An 18,570-nucleotide genomic window follows, 5' to 3' on the forward strand; every position below is an offset into this window, starting at 1 on the left:
TGACCATCCAGCCAAACTACACATATTTGAAGCTTTGGCTTTGCAGCCAGGTGTTTTTATTTACTTCAAGGAGTGTATGTATCGCTATGTATGTCTGTTTGACATTATCAAAGGACTTTGAAGTTCAAACAATTCAAAACATCGAGGTCAAGCTGGGTCAAGATCATACATCTGTTTACCTCAAAGACACATGAAACAGCACAAATGAAAAACAAAACGCCATGAGAGCACACTTAGTCCTGTCTCATTCTCACACACAATCACTCACACACATACAAGGTATAAGGAAGTTTAATATGTAAGAGTGTGTATGAGTTTGGGAATGAGGGAGTGAGAGAAAGAGAGAGAGAAAGAAAGAAAGATATGAGACGAAAACTGCGACTTGCTGTAAACCAAATCTACTGTATATTGTTGTCTCTGTACACACACGCACGCACACACACACACACACACATGCACATGCACACGCACACACACACACACACACACACACACACACACACACACACACACCCACACACACACACACACACACACACACAACACACACAAACACACACATTTCTCAGCTGATACCACTCTTCCACATCCATACCAACACACCTACATCATATTAGTTGCATACATGTATTCCAATGGCTGTCAGGGCCCCATTATACAACAGGCAAAGAAACCAAGAAATGACAAGCATGTAATTCAATGGTAAAATGTCACATCTGGTGATATAGAGTAAAAAGGACCAATTTAACTATTTTCCTCCAATATAAAACCCTGACATTACAAAATGCATGATTTTATACCGGTATGGCGGAGAGATCAAAAGATGTGGTTATAATGGGAGTGGATGGGACATTTTTGTCCGCGAGTGGCTAATGTGTGAGTTTTTTGTTTAATCTGATTCTGTGCAAAAACTAATAATCCACCAAAATAAATGTTGTTGCTAATCTTTGACATATCCAAGACTGTGATAACAAAAAAGAGCCAGTCCCCAGATATGTATTTTTTGGAAAATAACCCATTTTCTCTGTTTTCATCATGAAAAAAAACAGAGGTTTCATGTATTCAAAATGGCATTTAAAGGGTTAGAATCCTGAAAATGATTACATTTTTGGTATTTTCTATTAGGGCGGAAGTTGCTTTAAAGATTGAACCCAAAAAAGTTGTGAAAAAAACCTTTTAATATAATGTTTTTATCAGTCTTTTGCAGTGGAAATTTTGTCTCAAATGACTAATTTGCGTAGTCGATTTGTTACACAGTGAATTAAAGACCGATTTGAAAAATTGAAATTGGAATTCCAAAATAGATCGAGAAAATAGCCTTGTTACAAAAATCAGGCCATTTGCACCAACACAACTAAAGTTATTGCAAAATGAAGTGAAAAATGACCCATATGGACATTATTTGTTGTTATTTTCCTATCACTATCTCTGTAAAGCGACTTTGAGCACCTGTAAAAGCGCTAACAAAATAAATCTATTATTATAATATTAGAAGCACTAGACAGTGACACTGTTGGTTAAAGCACCATACATTGAGTTGTTGGGGCTTATGGGGGCAAACAAGAAGCTATTACCCAAAACTACCTTTTTATCATCTGATAAGATTAATATGGCGAAGGTCAGGGCAAAGCAGTTTTTATTTTTCATTTGTTATTTGTTTCAGTCTTAGTGGCCTGACGAATGTCTAAACACAGCAGCAGTAAGATACATTCTTTTCAACAATCATTCACAGACTGTTTCTCACAGCGCCTGACAGTTAGCCTCATTGTCTAAGTAGCAGAACTATCCAAAAACGTTTGAAAATGATTGCAACATAGAAAGCAATGGAAAACCATCTTTTGATTATCAAGTCTTGCAGTTATTGGTCATTAAATTGAACTGGTTGTCTTTTATCAATAATTCAGTTTCCCAGTTAACATTTGTAAAAAAACAAATCCCAGTGTTATTCCTGTAAAAGAATGAACACTCATTATGACAACATTAAAACCAAAACAAAAAAAACTGAAAATGTTGATATTAGTTATGATAGAAATAAGACTGATATTATAAAAAGTCAATAGAATTTTATATTATTTTTAAAGAACTTAAAGATCTGCCATACATACAAATGTTTCCAAAAATTATTTAAAAATTTAAATTTTTTTTTTTAAAGGCTCCTGTTTCTGTTGATAAATACAATAGTCATTCACAAAACTGGTAGCTATAAACTGATTTCTTAATATTCGCTGTGTGTGTATTTGATATGTAAATAACACACATTTTACAAAGTTGTATGCCGCTGATAGACGTTATCTTTGTGTGATATCTTTTGATGTTTAATTTAATATTAGCTTAAACGGAATTCCTAGATTTTGTTTTATGGTCAACAATCTTTGTTTTTTAAAGGAGACCAGAGCAAGGTTTTATTTTAAAAGGCGAGAGTTATTAATTAAATGAAACAAAAACATAATGAATGTTTGAGGAAAACCTGAAACTCCAAAAGGTTTTATGTGTGTGCATGTTTCTTCTTATAGACATTTGTTTTACATCAGCAATTTTAAACATTCAGAACACTGCTGACTGTATGATAATTAGTCATTACAACAATATATTATCTAGCCCTAGCAAGAACAATGGAAATGGTTTCAAATAAAAGAAGAAAAGCTCTTCTATAAAACAACCTCAAAGCCTAAAAACATTTACGTGTACAAAAATCTATCTTAAACATAAAGTGATTTTGACATGTCTTACATATTTTTGAGTTTATACTGTATACATATTGTAGTAACCTGCATTTACATTTTGAGTGTATGTACAGCATAATATACTGAGAGTTGTCAGTCTTAACAAACTGAAAAGTTTAAAACAACAGTATTTGCTTTAGTTGGAATGCTTTGAAAGAGTCACTTCTCAGCCGCACTCAGTCTCTTAGACTTTATAAAAGCCATCCCATGTGTCCTCATGTGAGTGTTTAGGTTTCCCTCCGTCTCAAACCTCATCCCGCACACTTTGCATTTGGTGTTTGGTGTCCCATCTGTAACGTCCAGCTGGTTCTCTCTCTGACTCTCATGGTCATCCTTGCCCCGTCCATTGTATAGGACGAGACCCTGCTGCTCCTTTAGCCGATGGACGATAAAGAGGTGTCGGGCCAGCGAGCGGTGGGAGGTGTAGCACAGGCCGCACTCTTGACACTGGTAGGAAGAGCCATCAGACTTGTGCTGGGGAATGTGCTCATGGAAAGCTGCAATGTCTTCAGTTGTGAGTCCACAGACGGCACACTTTTGAACTTTAAGGATATTAACTTTGAGCCTCTTTAACGGCTGTGAGCCGGAGCCCCTGGACCTCAGGCCTGGAGACCCCTCGTCCTCTTCTGGCTTCCTTTTGGGGCTTAGGGTCTGCAGAGAAAATGGAAATGAGTTAGGATTGACAGTACCCCTGTAGGGTAAAAAGATTAACTTCCTGCTAACACAATTATGTTGACGTGTATGCAACAGTACCGTATCCTTGTCCAGTAAAGCCTCCGTATTGTCCGAGTTGACCGTTTTCCCCTCTTTGACCCCATGTGTCAGATGAATGTGCTGATCCAGCAGCACTCTTTTACTGAACGGAGGACTGAGAGCTGGACAGTGCCTATCAAAGTGCAAGCAAATAACAATAACAGCCGACTTTTGCGTGCTAGTACTTGCACAGTTTAAATTAGCTTTCATTCTTATTATAACTTCTGAAGAATAATTTCGGTTGAAATTGTAGGAAAGCAAGCTGAAGCAAGCTTGCATTCCCACCCCTAAACCTCCAGAATTAACAGCAGTAATGTTGGCTTCTGTATGGATACTAATCATGCCTCTTAAATTTTTGACACAAACTACTCAATATACTCGATTTTTGGCTAGTTGGTACTTTGTATCCAATGACGTTCTCTTTCACATTCTTCAAAAACGAGACAGTCCTCCAACATCAGACATTTAGCCTAGCAGACAAAAATGACGAATGTGCACGTTTAAGAGACGAAGCCCTGTCTATCTGTAAGTAGTAAAATAAGAAGTAGTCTGAGGACCACATAGATGTCAGAGTGGATGCATGGGTCAACAAACATAACATTGGACCACATCAACTGCTACTTGTTCCTATTTCCTAAGACTGTCAACATTGGTTTCTTATCATCATATGACCAGTTGTTGCTTACTGTATCCAATTATTTATTATAGTTAACCATTATAACAAAATCAAGTCTCATTTTAAACCAAACCATGATCTTTCGCTAAGATAACCAAGTTATTTTGGTGCCTAAACCTAACCGAACCTCAACCGTAATCGCATAAGGACACTGTTTGTAAGACTTGCTGTTAAAACCACAGTGGGTGTGTGTACTTACGGGCAGGTGTAGACCTTCCGCAGTTCCTTGTGTTTGAGACGGTTGTGTCGGCAGAGACTGTGGGAGGAGCTGAACGACTTCTCACACTGCCGACAAGGATGTTTCTTGAGAATCTGCAATGGAAAATGCATTAATCAATGAATTTATTATAAAACATGCAATAGTACAACAGCCATATTTCCGCACTGATTTATTCTCCTGATTATGCTTACATACTTATCTTAAGTAACAGAACCCTATCGTTCGTATACAGTATTTTTTTATAGTCATTTATAGTCATATAGTAATAAAAGAGCTTTGCTGGCATCAGCTCTAAAAATACGTGTGTTTTCTTTTCATCCTTAAGCAGAATCTCAAAAATGCCACTGTTCGTAAACCTCCTAATGAGAATGGTTTCAAACATTCACCTTTCCGTGTTCACTTCTCATGTGAACCACAAAGACTTCTCTGGAACTAAAGAGGCTCCTGCAGTCTCCACATGTGTATCCTGTGCATGGTGGGCTCTTCAGGTCCGATGAGCAGTTAGTGTTTGTTTTCTTTAGAGGTGAAGATGAAGGCTTAGTGATTCCCTTATCTTGACCATTTACATTTCCTCCATCTTTGTTGTTATTATTTGTTTTATTTGTATTATTTTTGGGGCTGTTGCTGTTGTTGTTATTAGAGTTAGTAGGCATAGTGCCGAGAGGAAGGTTGATGCCCAGGTTTGGTGGACCCTCAATGGTTTTCAGTGTTCCATGGATGGCCTGAAAATGATCCACAATGCATATAAATCATAACCACAAATTTACTCAGCACTCGTACCTATATGAATGATTTCTAAAGTTATTTGTATACTTGTATAATTAACTTTTAAAATAATTTACAACAGAATCATACATACATAAACAGTCAAGCTTCCCTAAAAGAACTGCTTTACATCCCCACCTTGATATGGTCCATCATGAGCTGTTTCTGTGCGTATTGCATGAAGCAATCGGGGCACTTGAATACTGAAACCTTTTGATTGACAATGTGCTGGTCAAAGTGCGTGTTGAGCAGGGATTGCAATGTGAACACGGTATCACACATGGAACACTTGTAGATCATCCTGAAAGAGAGATAAAAAAATGTACGTCCTTAAAAAAAAGCTCTGCTCCTTCACTTCAATTGGTATAACCCCATTTTTTCGTTTTCACCACAACCAAAGAACAAGTGTAGTTGCTATATGTCATGGATTAGGTGTGTCTTTTATACTGATGGTTCTTACTGATGTGTTCTCGAGTCAGTCCAGTCAACTAATGGTAAACATTAGTGGACTGGAATTACGGGAGGACGTTGGGGATGAACCTGGTAATGTGATTCATTTGCATTAATTTCAGTGTAATGCTCTAAGGTTTCCAGATTAATCAAGAGCGTTAACTTGTCAACGTTTACAGACCTAAAGAAAAGTTTAGATCATGAAATTATTAAATAATTAAACATACTTAAATAATTGGTTTAGTACTCGGAGTATTGTTTAACATCAGATGTTGATTTAGATCTAAATTTGGCCAAACCCAAACATTAGTACACAAACACCTGCTCCTGAGCACCTGTGTCGTCAGTAGTTGTGATGATTGATAGTATGTAAGTCATTGAAAGGTTGCCATGTGGAAAGAACAAACCCAAGATAAGCCACCATGTCTAAAACCCACAAATCCTGCTCATGATGCAGGGAGGATGAATTTCCTTTGAAACATCAATTGGACGTGGATGTTCGGTTTTAATGTGAGGAGACTCTCTGTAAAAGGAAGATCGTGCGGATGTGTGTTGAGAACAAAAAAGCTGGTGTATTATTTGTGTATTGCATACTATTTGAGTTGAAATATTACAATATTTAATTGTATCTATATTTGTAAGTACTTCAAAACAAAACTTCAACAGGCCTTAACAGGAATTCAGTCTTTAACAGAACATAACAACAAAATACATTTGGTTTAGATTAGCATTTATATAAATATTAAGTGCAGACAGTGCTTTTGACCTACTTGGGCTCTCCTGCCTTCATTCCTGGATGCTGTGTGTTTGCATGAGAGTGTGTTCCAGGTGCAGTCTTGAAGGCCATTGGGCAGAGAGGACATTTATAGAATATCTCACAGTGAGAACTCTGGATGTGAGATTTTACAGATGCAACATCAGCAAAGGTCACACTACAGTGGATACAGCTAGAGGGAGAAGGAAAAGGATGACATGATTTGTTGATGTTTCTGCTATAAGATTCAATTTTTTTGTTGGTCAGTACATGACACAAACTTTTCTTGATCAATATGCATATTCATTTTCTGTGAAAGAAATGGAATAACCATCTGACATGGAAATGATCTTAACCAGACTGGCGATTTTAAGTCGATGATGATTTCTATAACATAATGGATCAGACTCATAATTGAACCGTAATTGGTCAGATACTGGGTTTTCTGTTTTAATGTTTTGTATCTTGGGTGAATTCACATTAATATGAGTGTCCAATTTCCCCCCATAAGTTTCATTTTGAATAGTTTCACTTTCCCTTTACAAAGGTTGTCAAGCTGAGACAAATGTGATGTTATAATAACTGTAATTATAAATGACATTTTACTGTGTAAGGAAGAAAATCGTTCAATTGTCAGGTCTGACTATTGAACAAATTCAGTTCCAACAGAAGACATTTTTTGGAAAGTTAAAAACTACATTTGAGCACAAGAGAAAACTTAAATACAAATAATAAATGTTATGATTTTATTTGGTTGGACTGACCGGTAGCCGACTCTACGGCTGTAATGCAGGCAGTTCTTGGTGACATGTGATTGGAAGTGGACAGAACGACAGCTGGCGCCACACTCAGGGCAGATGTGAGGAGACTTGTGCTGGTGGATTCGCTGGTGTGACTGAAAGCTGCACTGATTTGGGAGAAGCATTTGGCAGCTGGTGCATGTTTTCTGAAAAGAAAAGAAGAAATAGCATTTTATCATGGCACTGGAAAGATGCACCCAGCATACGAGGGATTTTTCTTGCATAAAGGATCCTGTTATTTATTTTAACGAAATATCTTGTCAAACCAAGAAATATAAGTTCTCGTACTGTGATGTAAAAGTCTAGATGAGAAAAATGTATTGAAACAAAGGCTCCCTCCTATTTTAACCTATGTAGCAGTTCACATATAACATTAACAAACCTGTCCACTGGAATCCACTGCCTGTTGGTAATGCATAGCTAGCGAGCTGCCATCCTGGAATATTTTGTTACACTCCAAGCATTTTAGGCTGTGCCTGCAGACCTTCAATGCATCATCCCCCAATGGCATGGCTGCCACAAGAGGAGCACTGCATGGAGCTGAAATCACTTTAGTTTGGGACCCTTCACTGGCAACTCTTCCTGGGATTTGACTGGTGGGTGCTTGAACTTGGGAGTTGGAGATGATGCCATTTAGGTTGGCTGGGCCTGATGAGGGTGATGGAGTTATCATCTGATCTACAGGGATGGGTTTTAGGATTAGATGTGAGCACTGCATGACCACCCCTTTGTCCTTGTGGCCCCTGGCATGAGACAAGAGGCTGCATTTGTTGTAGAACACTAGACCTTTGGCACAGTGGTTGCACGTGACCTCGATCCGCACACTGCGACGTTCAAAGTGATGTGTCAGGCTCTTCTCAAGAGCAAACGAATCTCCACACTCCAGGCACTTGTAGCCACGTGAGGGTAGAGAGATGCAAGCTGAGGTTGGTGGAGAGAGGTTCGGGACATACACAGGGACTGGGTTTACGCTACTCAGGACTTTATTGAAGGCGTCCACTGCAGAGCTTTGAGAGTTGGTAAACACTTGAATAGTGGAGACTTTCTTTGAGGCCCGGCCAGCAAGACTTGTCTGATGCTTGACTTGCTGTGGTTGTTTGGAGGAGGACAGGGCCTGTTTCAGACCACATACAGCAGGAGATATAGTCTGAGGCAGAAGATTGAGGTTACTTAGATGGACTGTTTTTGGCACAAGACTGGAGGCAGGTACCCTTACCGTCTGTTGCTGGATGGCCTTAGCGGCTTTCAGGATGGCACTGCTAGCACTTTGCATTGATGCAGCAGGGATGACAGTTGCTTTGACTGTGGTGTTGTTAGCTAGCTTCAGGTTTATGACTTGGGAACCAGTGGTCTTGACTGCTGAAACAGGCACGAAAGCTGTTGCCACAGGTTTAATAGTAATTTGCTTGGTTATTTCAATTGGCAGAGAGGGCCTTGTAAGAGATGAGAAAATTGCACTGAACTCTGGCACAACTCGGGTGACAGTACGCTTGATCTGCCCCGATGACGTCTTGATTGTTTTGATCCTGACTTTCGGGATGACCGTTGGGGTATCTGTGCTTGAGGCAGGGGAATCTTTACTGCTACCCTCACTCATGACACTAGTGGGGCTGTCTGGTTGTCTTGTGAGCAGCCGCTTTGCAAACTCTAGGGCTGACTCCAGCTTGTGTGGCTTTACTAGAGCTATGGGATTTGTATTGGTTAGTTCCTTCTGTGTTGTGGCCAAATTCAAAACAGTCAAGTCTGTAGCGATAGGCTTGTTTTCACTGAGAGCTACTATTGCTGCTATACAAGACGAAAGTTTTGCAGAGGACTTGGCTTGGAATTGAGACACAATGGACTCATTAACACGATCCATTTGCTTTCCAGCCTCCTTGGACTCCAGACGTTGAGACTTGAGGACAGTTTCCTTTTGTTCCCCCTCAGGTAAACCTAATTGAGGGGGCTTATCCGACTTGGAACCTTCGAGAGTGCCATTGGTGTTGTTGTTTTGATCAGGTTTTTGGTTCCTGTTTGTGCTGGAAACTCTAGCGATTGATACAGGAGACTTGGGATTTGGGCTTTCTGTCTTAGTCATGGACTTAAAGAATGACTGACCTCCCTGTTTTTCCATAGGGTCATCTACCTCTATGTTATCATTGTCATCAAACTCTTCAGCACTGCTGGGGCTGAGCTGATTGAATGTAGGTGATTGATTGACAACTGGCTGTCCTTCCTTGCTGGGAGTGTTCCATCCATTCTTGGTGTAAAGACTAGCAGGTTGTCCTGAAGGCAAAAAGCCATTATAAAGTGCATTGTCAATGCTAGCAGTATAGTGTTGGGAATGGACCTTTTCATCCGTCTCTGATATGGTTTTATTAGGCCTGCTAGTGTTTTTGTTTCTGATGTTCTTGACAATGACACTAACACCAATGTCATGTGACGGCTTCTGGGACTCATCATCATTGGCATTCACCCCACCACTAGGTTGCTTTAGCTGTCCGTCATGGTCATCGTTAGGGCCAGATTCAATAGCAGCTTTGGGATCCACCATGTCCGGGATGTCGAAAGCCGCTAGCAGGTCATCAAAGTCTGGTGTATTCATATCTCCCATGGTCCTAATTCTGTTTTAATGAGGAGATCACCTGGGGAACACAGATGAAATGGTAGAATGATGACTTGTTTTACTACACATACTGATATAAATTCTTCAAAATACTTTCTTATACAGTATCACATTTTGCAAGGAAAGTCTTTATACTGTGTATATTGTATTCAGAAAAAACTAATATTTCACTTGTCTTAGCCAAAAACCATTAAAGCATATCAAATATCACCATTGTGTTTTATGACAGTTGATCCACTGTGAGCTCATGTTGACAGTTTCTAGTCATTTTCATACCAATGTGTATTAGATTATGGGCTGTAAAACTGGTATCTTTGTTTCTGATCATAGTTTTTCTAAATGGAAAAGGTTTGTATTCTTGTAGATATACATTTTCCAGATAAACTTCATGGACACCTATATTGAATAACATCCCACTAAGTCCATCATTAGTCCCAGGCTTGTTCTCATGGTGATGGGAAATAATCAGGTTATTCATATTCAGTTTGGAATTTTCTTTGGATTTAAATGTACCAAATTAGTGACGTTTTGCAGGGCAATAATTGTAATTCTCTCAAATTCTGTGGACCAAGGCCCCTCTAATAGGCTTGTGGTTACAATCTGTATTGCTGGAGAAAATAGGACATTTTGGTTGATAAAAGTACAAAATATACTATTTTAGACAGTAAAGGAAATACAACAAACATTCAATAGATCTTCAAAGATATACATTTCATTGAATTTCCTGGATGATACAGTAAGTTAAAGGAGGGGGATGTACATTCCAGCCAGTTTAAATTGTACATTAGATTTCTGACGATATAATCAATCAAATAAACTGACCTATCCCTATTGACAAATTGACAATACATTATCATTATAATAGCAATTGTGATGGCTAGGAGCACTAATACTATAGTTGAAAAACATTATTAGAGACAATGGCATTACTTGAGTTAATTACAGGGGTATCTTGTTTATTCTTACTTGGATAGTACCTAGCTATACGCTATTATGTGAGTTTATCAAAAAGGTCCTGTTTAAAATAATAGTGACGTAATACCGTTTTCAGCTTTGGTATATCCCTTTCATATTGTAGACTAAGATGAAATGGTGAGCACTGTCCTTGTTGATATAGCAAATGAAGCTGCTGCGATGTGAGAACAATTCCAGATTTGATCCGACAATAACATATCATTGCATCGTATCTTATCGCATCATATCATATCATTTAACACAAGTTTAGTTTTAACCCTGCTTTTTTGTTATTTCCATTTTTAACAAAACTAAATAGAATACACTTATTTGACAACATTGTTTTAGGGATATTTTTGTGATTTTGGTAGAAGCCATGATGTAGTTGTCCAGTTCATATTTGCCTATTGTGTGAATTACATTCAGCCTTGTGGTGTCTAAACACTTGCAACAAGTGAACAAGTATCAGATATTCTGTGGTACAGCCTATGCAATACACCCTTAATCTCTGCTTTCTTGCTTTTCTGGTTACAAATTATACATAAGCAAACTGAGCTATAGTGCTCTCCTGCTACATCTTCAATCAATCTGTGCATCTTGCCAATGCAAAGCTCTTACGGAAAAAAGGTTTCAGACTGACTTCCAATTACTCCCTTTTCTGCGTCATTGTTCTTCCGCAGCAACCACTTGTTGCTCCACACGGGGTAGATTTGACATTTTGATGAAATTAATGTGGGTACTTGGCAAAACATTTCCCCTTTCAATCACTACATGGTCAGCAGTGCTGTAATTGAACAAATAATTAAATGGGGACAAAAACAAGTATACTGCAGCAGGCTATCCTATTCCATTGTCTTGGAAAGAGAGAATTCATAGAGTTCTTTTTACATTTATTTTCTAATATATAATCTGGAGGATGATGGTTCTTGTCCAAGTTGTTTGAACAATATCGAAGATTAGTGTAATTTCAGAATATATCAGTTAGCTGCTTCGGTTGTGAATAATCTCAACAATACTTCAACTGAATTAAGTACTGTATGAGTTGTTCATATGACCTTGATGACAGAGAAGAATTCTGATAAGGGCACATGGAAAAGATATAGGGATAATGACTCAAGAAAACACACCATGTTTATTTAGCATAATATCTTATACATTATTGGTCAGTAAAACTTTGGGTTCATGATGGGAAATCAAAGCAGCTGTAGTGCAAGTGTGCTTGAACAGTACTTGCAGTTATACCAGTACTGCTCTTTAATCGAGATGCATGTACATCTACACACACAGGGAGACCCACATCTATTTGCCTCGTCTTTGGTTTCACAAAGCAAGAATTCTCAGTTCAATCCAGATGATGGAATGGTTGCATTAATGACAGAGAGAAGGAAAGAAATGCAGTAAGGCGGGAAAATGGCTGCTGAGCTGTGTGAGGCTGCAGCAGAGAGAGAAAGGCCTGCTGGAAAAACACCTAGTTACAGCCATGACAGCAAGAGCAGTCTGATGTAGAAAGTAAATGGGTAACATACAGACACAAATGAAAACAGAATCAGTTTAACAGACATCATTACCAACTCAAACCCACACATTGTAAAACTACAATATTGGTAAAGTGAATGTAAAACAACAATGGTGGAAACATGCACGGGAATCAGCTACTCCTCACCCTCTTGCCTCCGTCCCTCTCCAGCCACTAGCCAACCCTTTTTTCCCGCCCTTCCTTCCTTCCTTCCTTCCTTCCTTCCTGCAACAAACAGTTACAACACAACTAACCCACAAAAAGCCACACACCCCCAACCAGTCTGGAGGTGGGAAAAAAATACCTTCCCGACTAGTAAAGGCCCAGAATTCTGGTTCAGGTTACATCCAGGGATCTGGTGAGTGGTGGTGGGATCCTCCTTAGTCCTTCTGTGCACCACCAGCAGCACACAGACATACAACAGACAGATAGATCATGCTCTCGGATGTGTGTGTATGTGAGGCTTCAGGCTGCAGATTGACTAACTCCGAGCCAGCCATGTTCCCCAGCCCTCGGCCCTTCCCAAATCCTCCTGCCCCCCCTCGCTATGAGCCGCGCTGCGCCGACATCCAGCCTGCAGCGAGCAGCAGCAGAGGGTCTCTGTCAGTGCCATGGTTGCAAGTGGCTGAGCAGTGAAGGGCTGCCATGGAGTAGCCTGGGCTATCTCTATCCCTCAGTGGAGCACAGACTGGGCATTGTTCCTGTCAGCCCTCAGTCTGCCTCAAACCGGTTTCATCTGGTTCCGGTCACCCAATATAAAGCCCTGTGCTGCAATACGGCCTCAGAAAACACACAGGCAGAAGCAGTGTGCCCACTTCCTTGGGAACGCTGCACGATTTTACACCAAACTACACATATGTCATAGATTTAATTAAACAACAGCAATATATTGTATAGACAGGTTATTAAAGGACATTAATTCACTGGTTGCTAGCAGTGCTGGAAATGTAGGCCTCAAAAAGACAACCCTGAACAAAGAGATGATGTTTGGGTGAGCACAAGAACATGGAAACAAAGTAAAGAAGGTGAGAAATATCATACAATGTAAATAAAAAAATAGGTTACAAGAGGTAATGTTTAAAACAACTGATAACAGCTGATATTTACCTAAACAAAATGAAAGGAACAAGGAAATATAGGTAACCTTAATGTTAGACAAGGCTCAATCTGGCACCTTGGCCTGTTTCTACCCCAGTGCTTTCACCATAGACACACTGGTAATCACTCTGAAATATAAAGAACCTTCATGCAGCCTACAGCAGCAACAATATCATATATACATAAGGATTGTAGAAACACCAGATTAGAAAATCTGACGTGGTCAAACGTAGGCCATTTATGCAACCCTCTCCAGATTCCCCTGAAACGCATGCCACACCTGCCAACATATGCCACCACAGAGACACACATAAACATGCACTACATGCATATATAGTTAAATGTGGCATACCCTTGTCAGATTTGTTTCCACTCTGAGAGATATTCAGGGAAAAAATAGTCTTCCTGTAGAGGCCTCAGCACCTGCCTTTACTCAGCCCCATCCTACTCCTCCTCCCCTCCCCCTCTTCACACTCTCCTTCACTGGGTCAGTCCTAGATGTTAGTCCCAGTCCGGGCCTTGTTTTCTCCTGAAGCCCCCGCCACCACCACCACCACCACCACCACCATCACCTCTATGGCCGTGCATGAAGGGACGGATGGAGAAAGGGGGCAGTGTTCAGCAGGCGAATCAGGCCTTTTGTCTCTGTCTGAGTAGGGGGGCGAGGGGACTCTCCACTCTGGCTCTGGAGCAGCAGCAGCAGCTGGTGCAGAGGAAGAAGAGAGAGAGAGTGGGATATGGAGACAGAGGGAGGTGGGGGAGATGGAGAGGAAGAAAAGGAAATGAGCAGGAGAAGATTATAATAAGGGCTTGAAAAAGTACACTACATTTCAGGTACCATAGCATAGCCATATGATAGGCTGATAACTTGTCTCAATCCTGCACATTTCAGTAACATTATATATTTACAACAGGATGTATGAATCGCAGAGGCCTCTGTTTAGGCCCAACTGCTCCATTTGCATGCTGTTTTGGCCAAAGTCAATAAGTCTCATGTCTACTGGACAGTGTTGTAACCTTTGATACAACACCATATACATACACACATACACACATGCAAACTAACAATAACAATGATATATGAAAGTAGAGGGTTACATTCCAGTCTGAAATAATTAACTCCAGATACACTAATTGGCATAATTATTTTTCCTACACGTAACTAATCGTAACTCATAATAACCATGCTATTTCACAAATTCTAATAAGAGCTTATTCGCTTATGCATGTTACCCACACAGTACAGACACAGAAATAACATGAATACAAGGCAATTAAAGAGAAAAATAGAGCATCACATCACACTTCATGTGCCAGATAAAGTGGCAAAGGAAACACGATCAAATAAAGTATTTCATAACCTACCTGCAAGGGCTTTCAGCTGTCTCTGTTTGGCCTGCTACCAGTCCCTGATACATCTGGCAGAAATATCAAACACAGCCTGCTGCAGAATACACTTAGCCTTCATTGTATAAAGAATAAAGACAGATTTATTCACCAGACAACACAAATGCATGTTATACACTGCGAGGCAGTTGGATATGTGCATATCATGAAAGTGTGACAGATGCAGTACACGGGAGGAGGCTGAGGGTGGTGCCTACAAAAATGTAAAACTGTATAAAACAGAAAAAAGAGAATGCATACTGAAATGAAGTGTGTGCTTGCATAAAATAGTGTTTTTTAAATTAATAAAAAAGTGAATATTTTCTGATTCTGCAAGTCTCAGATCCTCAGGCATGGGCATCCTGTGTATGGGGCCCTAACTGAGGATGTCATGTACCCTTTAGTTTTTTATTTTCTTTCCATCTCTTGTGTAACAAAAGTAAAGAAAACCAATATGTCTCCTTAAATCCAGCGCTAACTTCAAGGATTCTGATTGGACAGCTGCCAGGGGGTTTAGTCATAACTGTGACGAGCAGCAAAGACCTCATAATGACAATCTGTCTGTTTTAATTGACACTTCACTGCTGAATGGCCCTTCTTAAAAGGATAATTTTCACGTTTTATGAAGCCGATATTATCACAGGTTAGACGCCACCATCAGAACACTTATTGTATCAAATGACATTTTAAAAGAATTAATTAGAAGAGACGGATGAGATCACTTATTCCTCACTTTGTTGAGAATGTACTAAATTAGCCCCCAGAAACATGAGAATATTTCGATTTTGTGTAATATAATATCATAGAATTATATTAAACATTTATAATTTATAGAGCAAATTTATATCAACATGTTATATTATATGTGTTATATACAATTTAAGAAATGTACATGACTCATCATAAAATTACATTTACTGAGTCAATAAGTCACCCCACAGTGCCATCTGCTGTTTCTACTCAACAAATGAAGTTAAATTAGAGGAAAACAGGATTGTGTAGTAATTGTAACATTATCCACTCTTAAGTTTTTTAGTTGTTGTTTTTTTAATTGTGTGTTTTTGAAATTAGTTCAGTGGCCTAAAGTAGGTGATGAAGGGCTGGCAATCATGAGTCATGATTGGTTGTTAGTGAACTCATGAGGAGGTTGAATATTTAACTAACTCCAGAAATCAGTCTTTTTAATAATGTCTGTGCATTATTAAAAAGGTAATTATAACAGATGTATTGAAGGTGGTAAGAGTATTATCACTAGAACTCCCTGATTTTTCAATATGTATTTCTTTGTATGTTCATATACGCAAAATAAAGCAACATCTTTCCATTGCCTTGGACCATAAGTGACTCATCCTGCTTTGTTAAGGTCATCCTTGGCCAGAAATATTCCCTTTAATATATTTCATATAGGTTGTGTGTGTGGGGGGTTTTGACAAGACAATACCCAGAGGAAGTCTCCAACCTTTTCAACACAAAATGTTACTTACCTGCGTGGACTCCTTATCTGTCCGCATCTATTCTCCTCCTGCAGCAATCTGTCTGTCAATACCATCATGAAAGGGATCAGTCAAGTAAGAGAATTTCACGCAGGCACATGCGTGGGCTCCTCTGTGTTTGAGGACAGCTTAATTCACACTGTTGACCTTTCCAGGGGGATAAATACACTGTAATAAACTGCATCGATAAAGGATGTGGACTACGCATAACGAGCTGGCGTATGCTACATTGTCACATTTTTGTAACTGAGCACAAGGCAGCAAAAATATGCATCATCACCCTTCAGGATCTGTGTTCCTCCAAAATCTTTGTTGATGTATTTTTTTTTTAAACTTCTGCATAATTTCCTCTGCTCAGGAAATAAGGTGGTGTTTAGAAAAATGTATGAGTGCATTTGGTAATTGCATGTTATTTGTACTTGAATTGACTAATCAATTTATTCTGCCTATTACTTCTACTCCCCCTTTATTTCAGAGACAATTATTGTACTTACTCCAGAAATCCAACAACATTGTGAAATGGGGACCTTCTGCATGACGAGTAGTTTTCATTATTTTATTTGGTGATAGTACTATTTTTCTTTTGTAAAATGTCGAGTGGACACATAATGTTATAGATTACTTTTACACTTTGGCATAACCAGTGTGGATATGAACTAAGTACATTTAGCCAATGTGCTGAAAGAGATAATTAATGGATTTTGTATTCCAGATCTATAAAGTTGGGAGACACATTTAGCCAATACAATTCAAGTCAAAATGAAAAAGATTATCCTCTAAACAAGAACAACAACATCAGTTGTAGCAGAACATATGATGACTGTATGTCTGGGTTCAAGGGAGGGATCTTTAATGTGTTGTCCTAAAGTAGACAATGTATTTTGTTTTATGGTAGGATCTGATTAAACTAAACACAAGGCAAAAGTACAAGTCAGGCTCAATTAACATTGGATCCTACACCCATGTTTCAAACCTGTTAGATCTTCACTGCCTAATAAATGCTCCTTTTGTAACACAAGCTTTCTGTTGGAGATATTAACCTTAATGACTTCATCAAGGTGGTTTCTCTCAGACTTGAAAAATACATTTTGTGCAGTCACTTACCCCTTGGCTGGCCCCACTTTCTGATCTGCCAAGTCATTCTTTCCACTTTGAGTCCACTTTGAGTCCACTTTAAGTCCAAATGTGAAAACAACATGGATGCTTCTGCCAAGTGTAAGACCATGGACGCAACGGACATTTGCTTTATTGATGTAACATAAAGATGAATTGCTATCCAAGTGGTGCAATGGTTTTATTAGGGATTTCGGCCAAGACTGTTTGATTCACTTGTACATTCCTAAGACCTTTTAGCAAATAATAAAAATATAGCACTTGAATTAATAAAACGTTCCTACATATGTCAATAGCCAGATGTGTTCTAAAATGATGCAGACTTCCATTTGCAAATGTAAGCAAAACACACCTGAAATCTCAGACTAAAATGTAGCCTGTCAAGTGCATTGTGGGTAATGTAGGTGGCATGTCTTGACAAATAAATTCAATGAGAGGAATAAAAGACGGTTCTGCTGCGTCAATTTGATCTTTTAAATGATATCCCAGAGGAATGCAATGCAAATGTTGTGTAGTTTTCTTATTTCTCTTGATACGTTATAGCCTACTAAAATGTTGAACCATAGTTTCACTTGATTTATTTTACGTTTATTGCTACTTTTAACATTAAGATTTAGCATTCACAACAATAGAACACGTTGTGAAGATTCAATATTGACTGAAAGGCCAAACAGGCTATATAAAATATAAAGTCAACATCTGACATTGTAATCAAAGTAGAGGGGCCATAGTGGAAGTCTACCATTACTCCCTGTAGCTTAAGTGTGCTTACATTTGGCTAATATTACATACAACTGGTTATTTTACAAGTTATTCTTACAAACATGATCTGAATAATTTCCATTTTCCACACACAATGAAACGGAAGCAATTACCCAGAAGTCCCGTCAATCATCGTGAGGTGACGTTGACACCCCCCGCAATCACTGGACAAACAATGACGAGCAATAATAATTACAGGCTATGGATGCTAATTTGTCATCATGACTTTCTCGTCACCGTGGTACTTTTAAAAACAGCTGCTGACGTACAGTTGGTATCAGGAGGGGCATTTACTTTCATCCTCGGTCATTTCTATCAAAGGCATCGGGAGTGTAACTCCAACAAGTCTGCAGCTGGAGCACTTTCCCCCCCCCGCTGCGATATCGGTTCACGCAAATACCGAGTATGGTGGAGACTTTCTGAAGTTAGATCAAACCGAATAACTGCGGGGGAAAAAGGATTCAGAAAGCTGCTGTTTAGATCTGACCTCTCCTCTGATAAC

At 39.1% G+C, this 18,570-nt stretch overlaps 1 protein-coding gene across 2 annotated transcripts; it reads right to left on the reverse strand.

Annotated features, from left to right (window-relative positions):
- Positions 1 to 1,619: 1,619 nt before the first annotated feature.
- Positions 1,620 to 13,825, reverse strand: znf532 (zinc finger protein 532). Of its 2 annotated transcripts, none has more exons than XM_034224030.1 (9): positions 13,667 to 13,825; positions 7,524 to 9,765; positions 7,106 to 7,287; positions 6,358 to 6,534; positions 5,276 to 5,438; positions 4,759 to 5,094; positions 4,352 to 4,464; positions 3,477 to 3,609; positions 1,620 to 3,374 (listed from the first exon to the last, which is right to left on the reverse strand). In XM_034224030.1, exons 2-9 carry the CDS (start codon positions 9,732 to 9,734, stop codon positions 2,883 to 2,885), a joined length of 3,807 nt encoding a protein of 1,268 aa, XP_034079921.1. In that variant the 5' UTR covers positions 9,735 to 9,765; positions 13,667 to 13,825; the 3' UTR covers positions 1,620 to 2,882. The 2 variants fall into 2 exon arrangements, with proteins under 2 accessions (XP_034079921.1, XP_034079922.1); XM_034224031.1 differs by lacking the exon at positions 13,667 to 13,825 and adding an exon at positions 12,364 to 12,792 and having other exon boundaries at positions 2,883 to 3,374.
- Between the last annotated feature and the right edge of the window lie 4,745 nt (positions 13,826 to 18,570).

Source organism: Gymnodraco acuticeps, unplaced genomic scaffold (genome assembly GCF_902827175.1).
Source record: "Gymnodraco acuticeps unplaced genomic scaffold, fGymAcu1.1, whole genome shotgun sequence".
NCBI lineage: Eukaryota > Metazoa > Chordata > Actinopteri > Perciformes > Bathydraconidae > Gymnodraco > Gymnodraco acuticeps.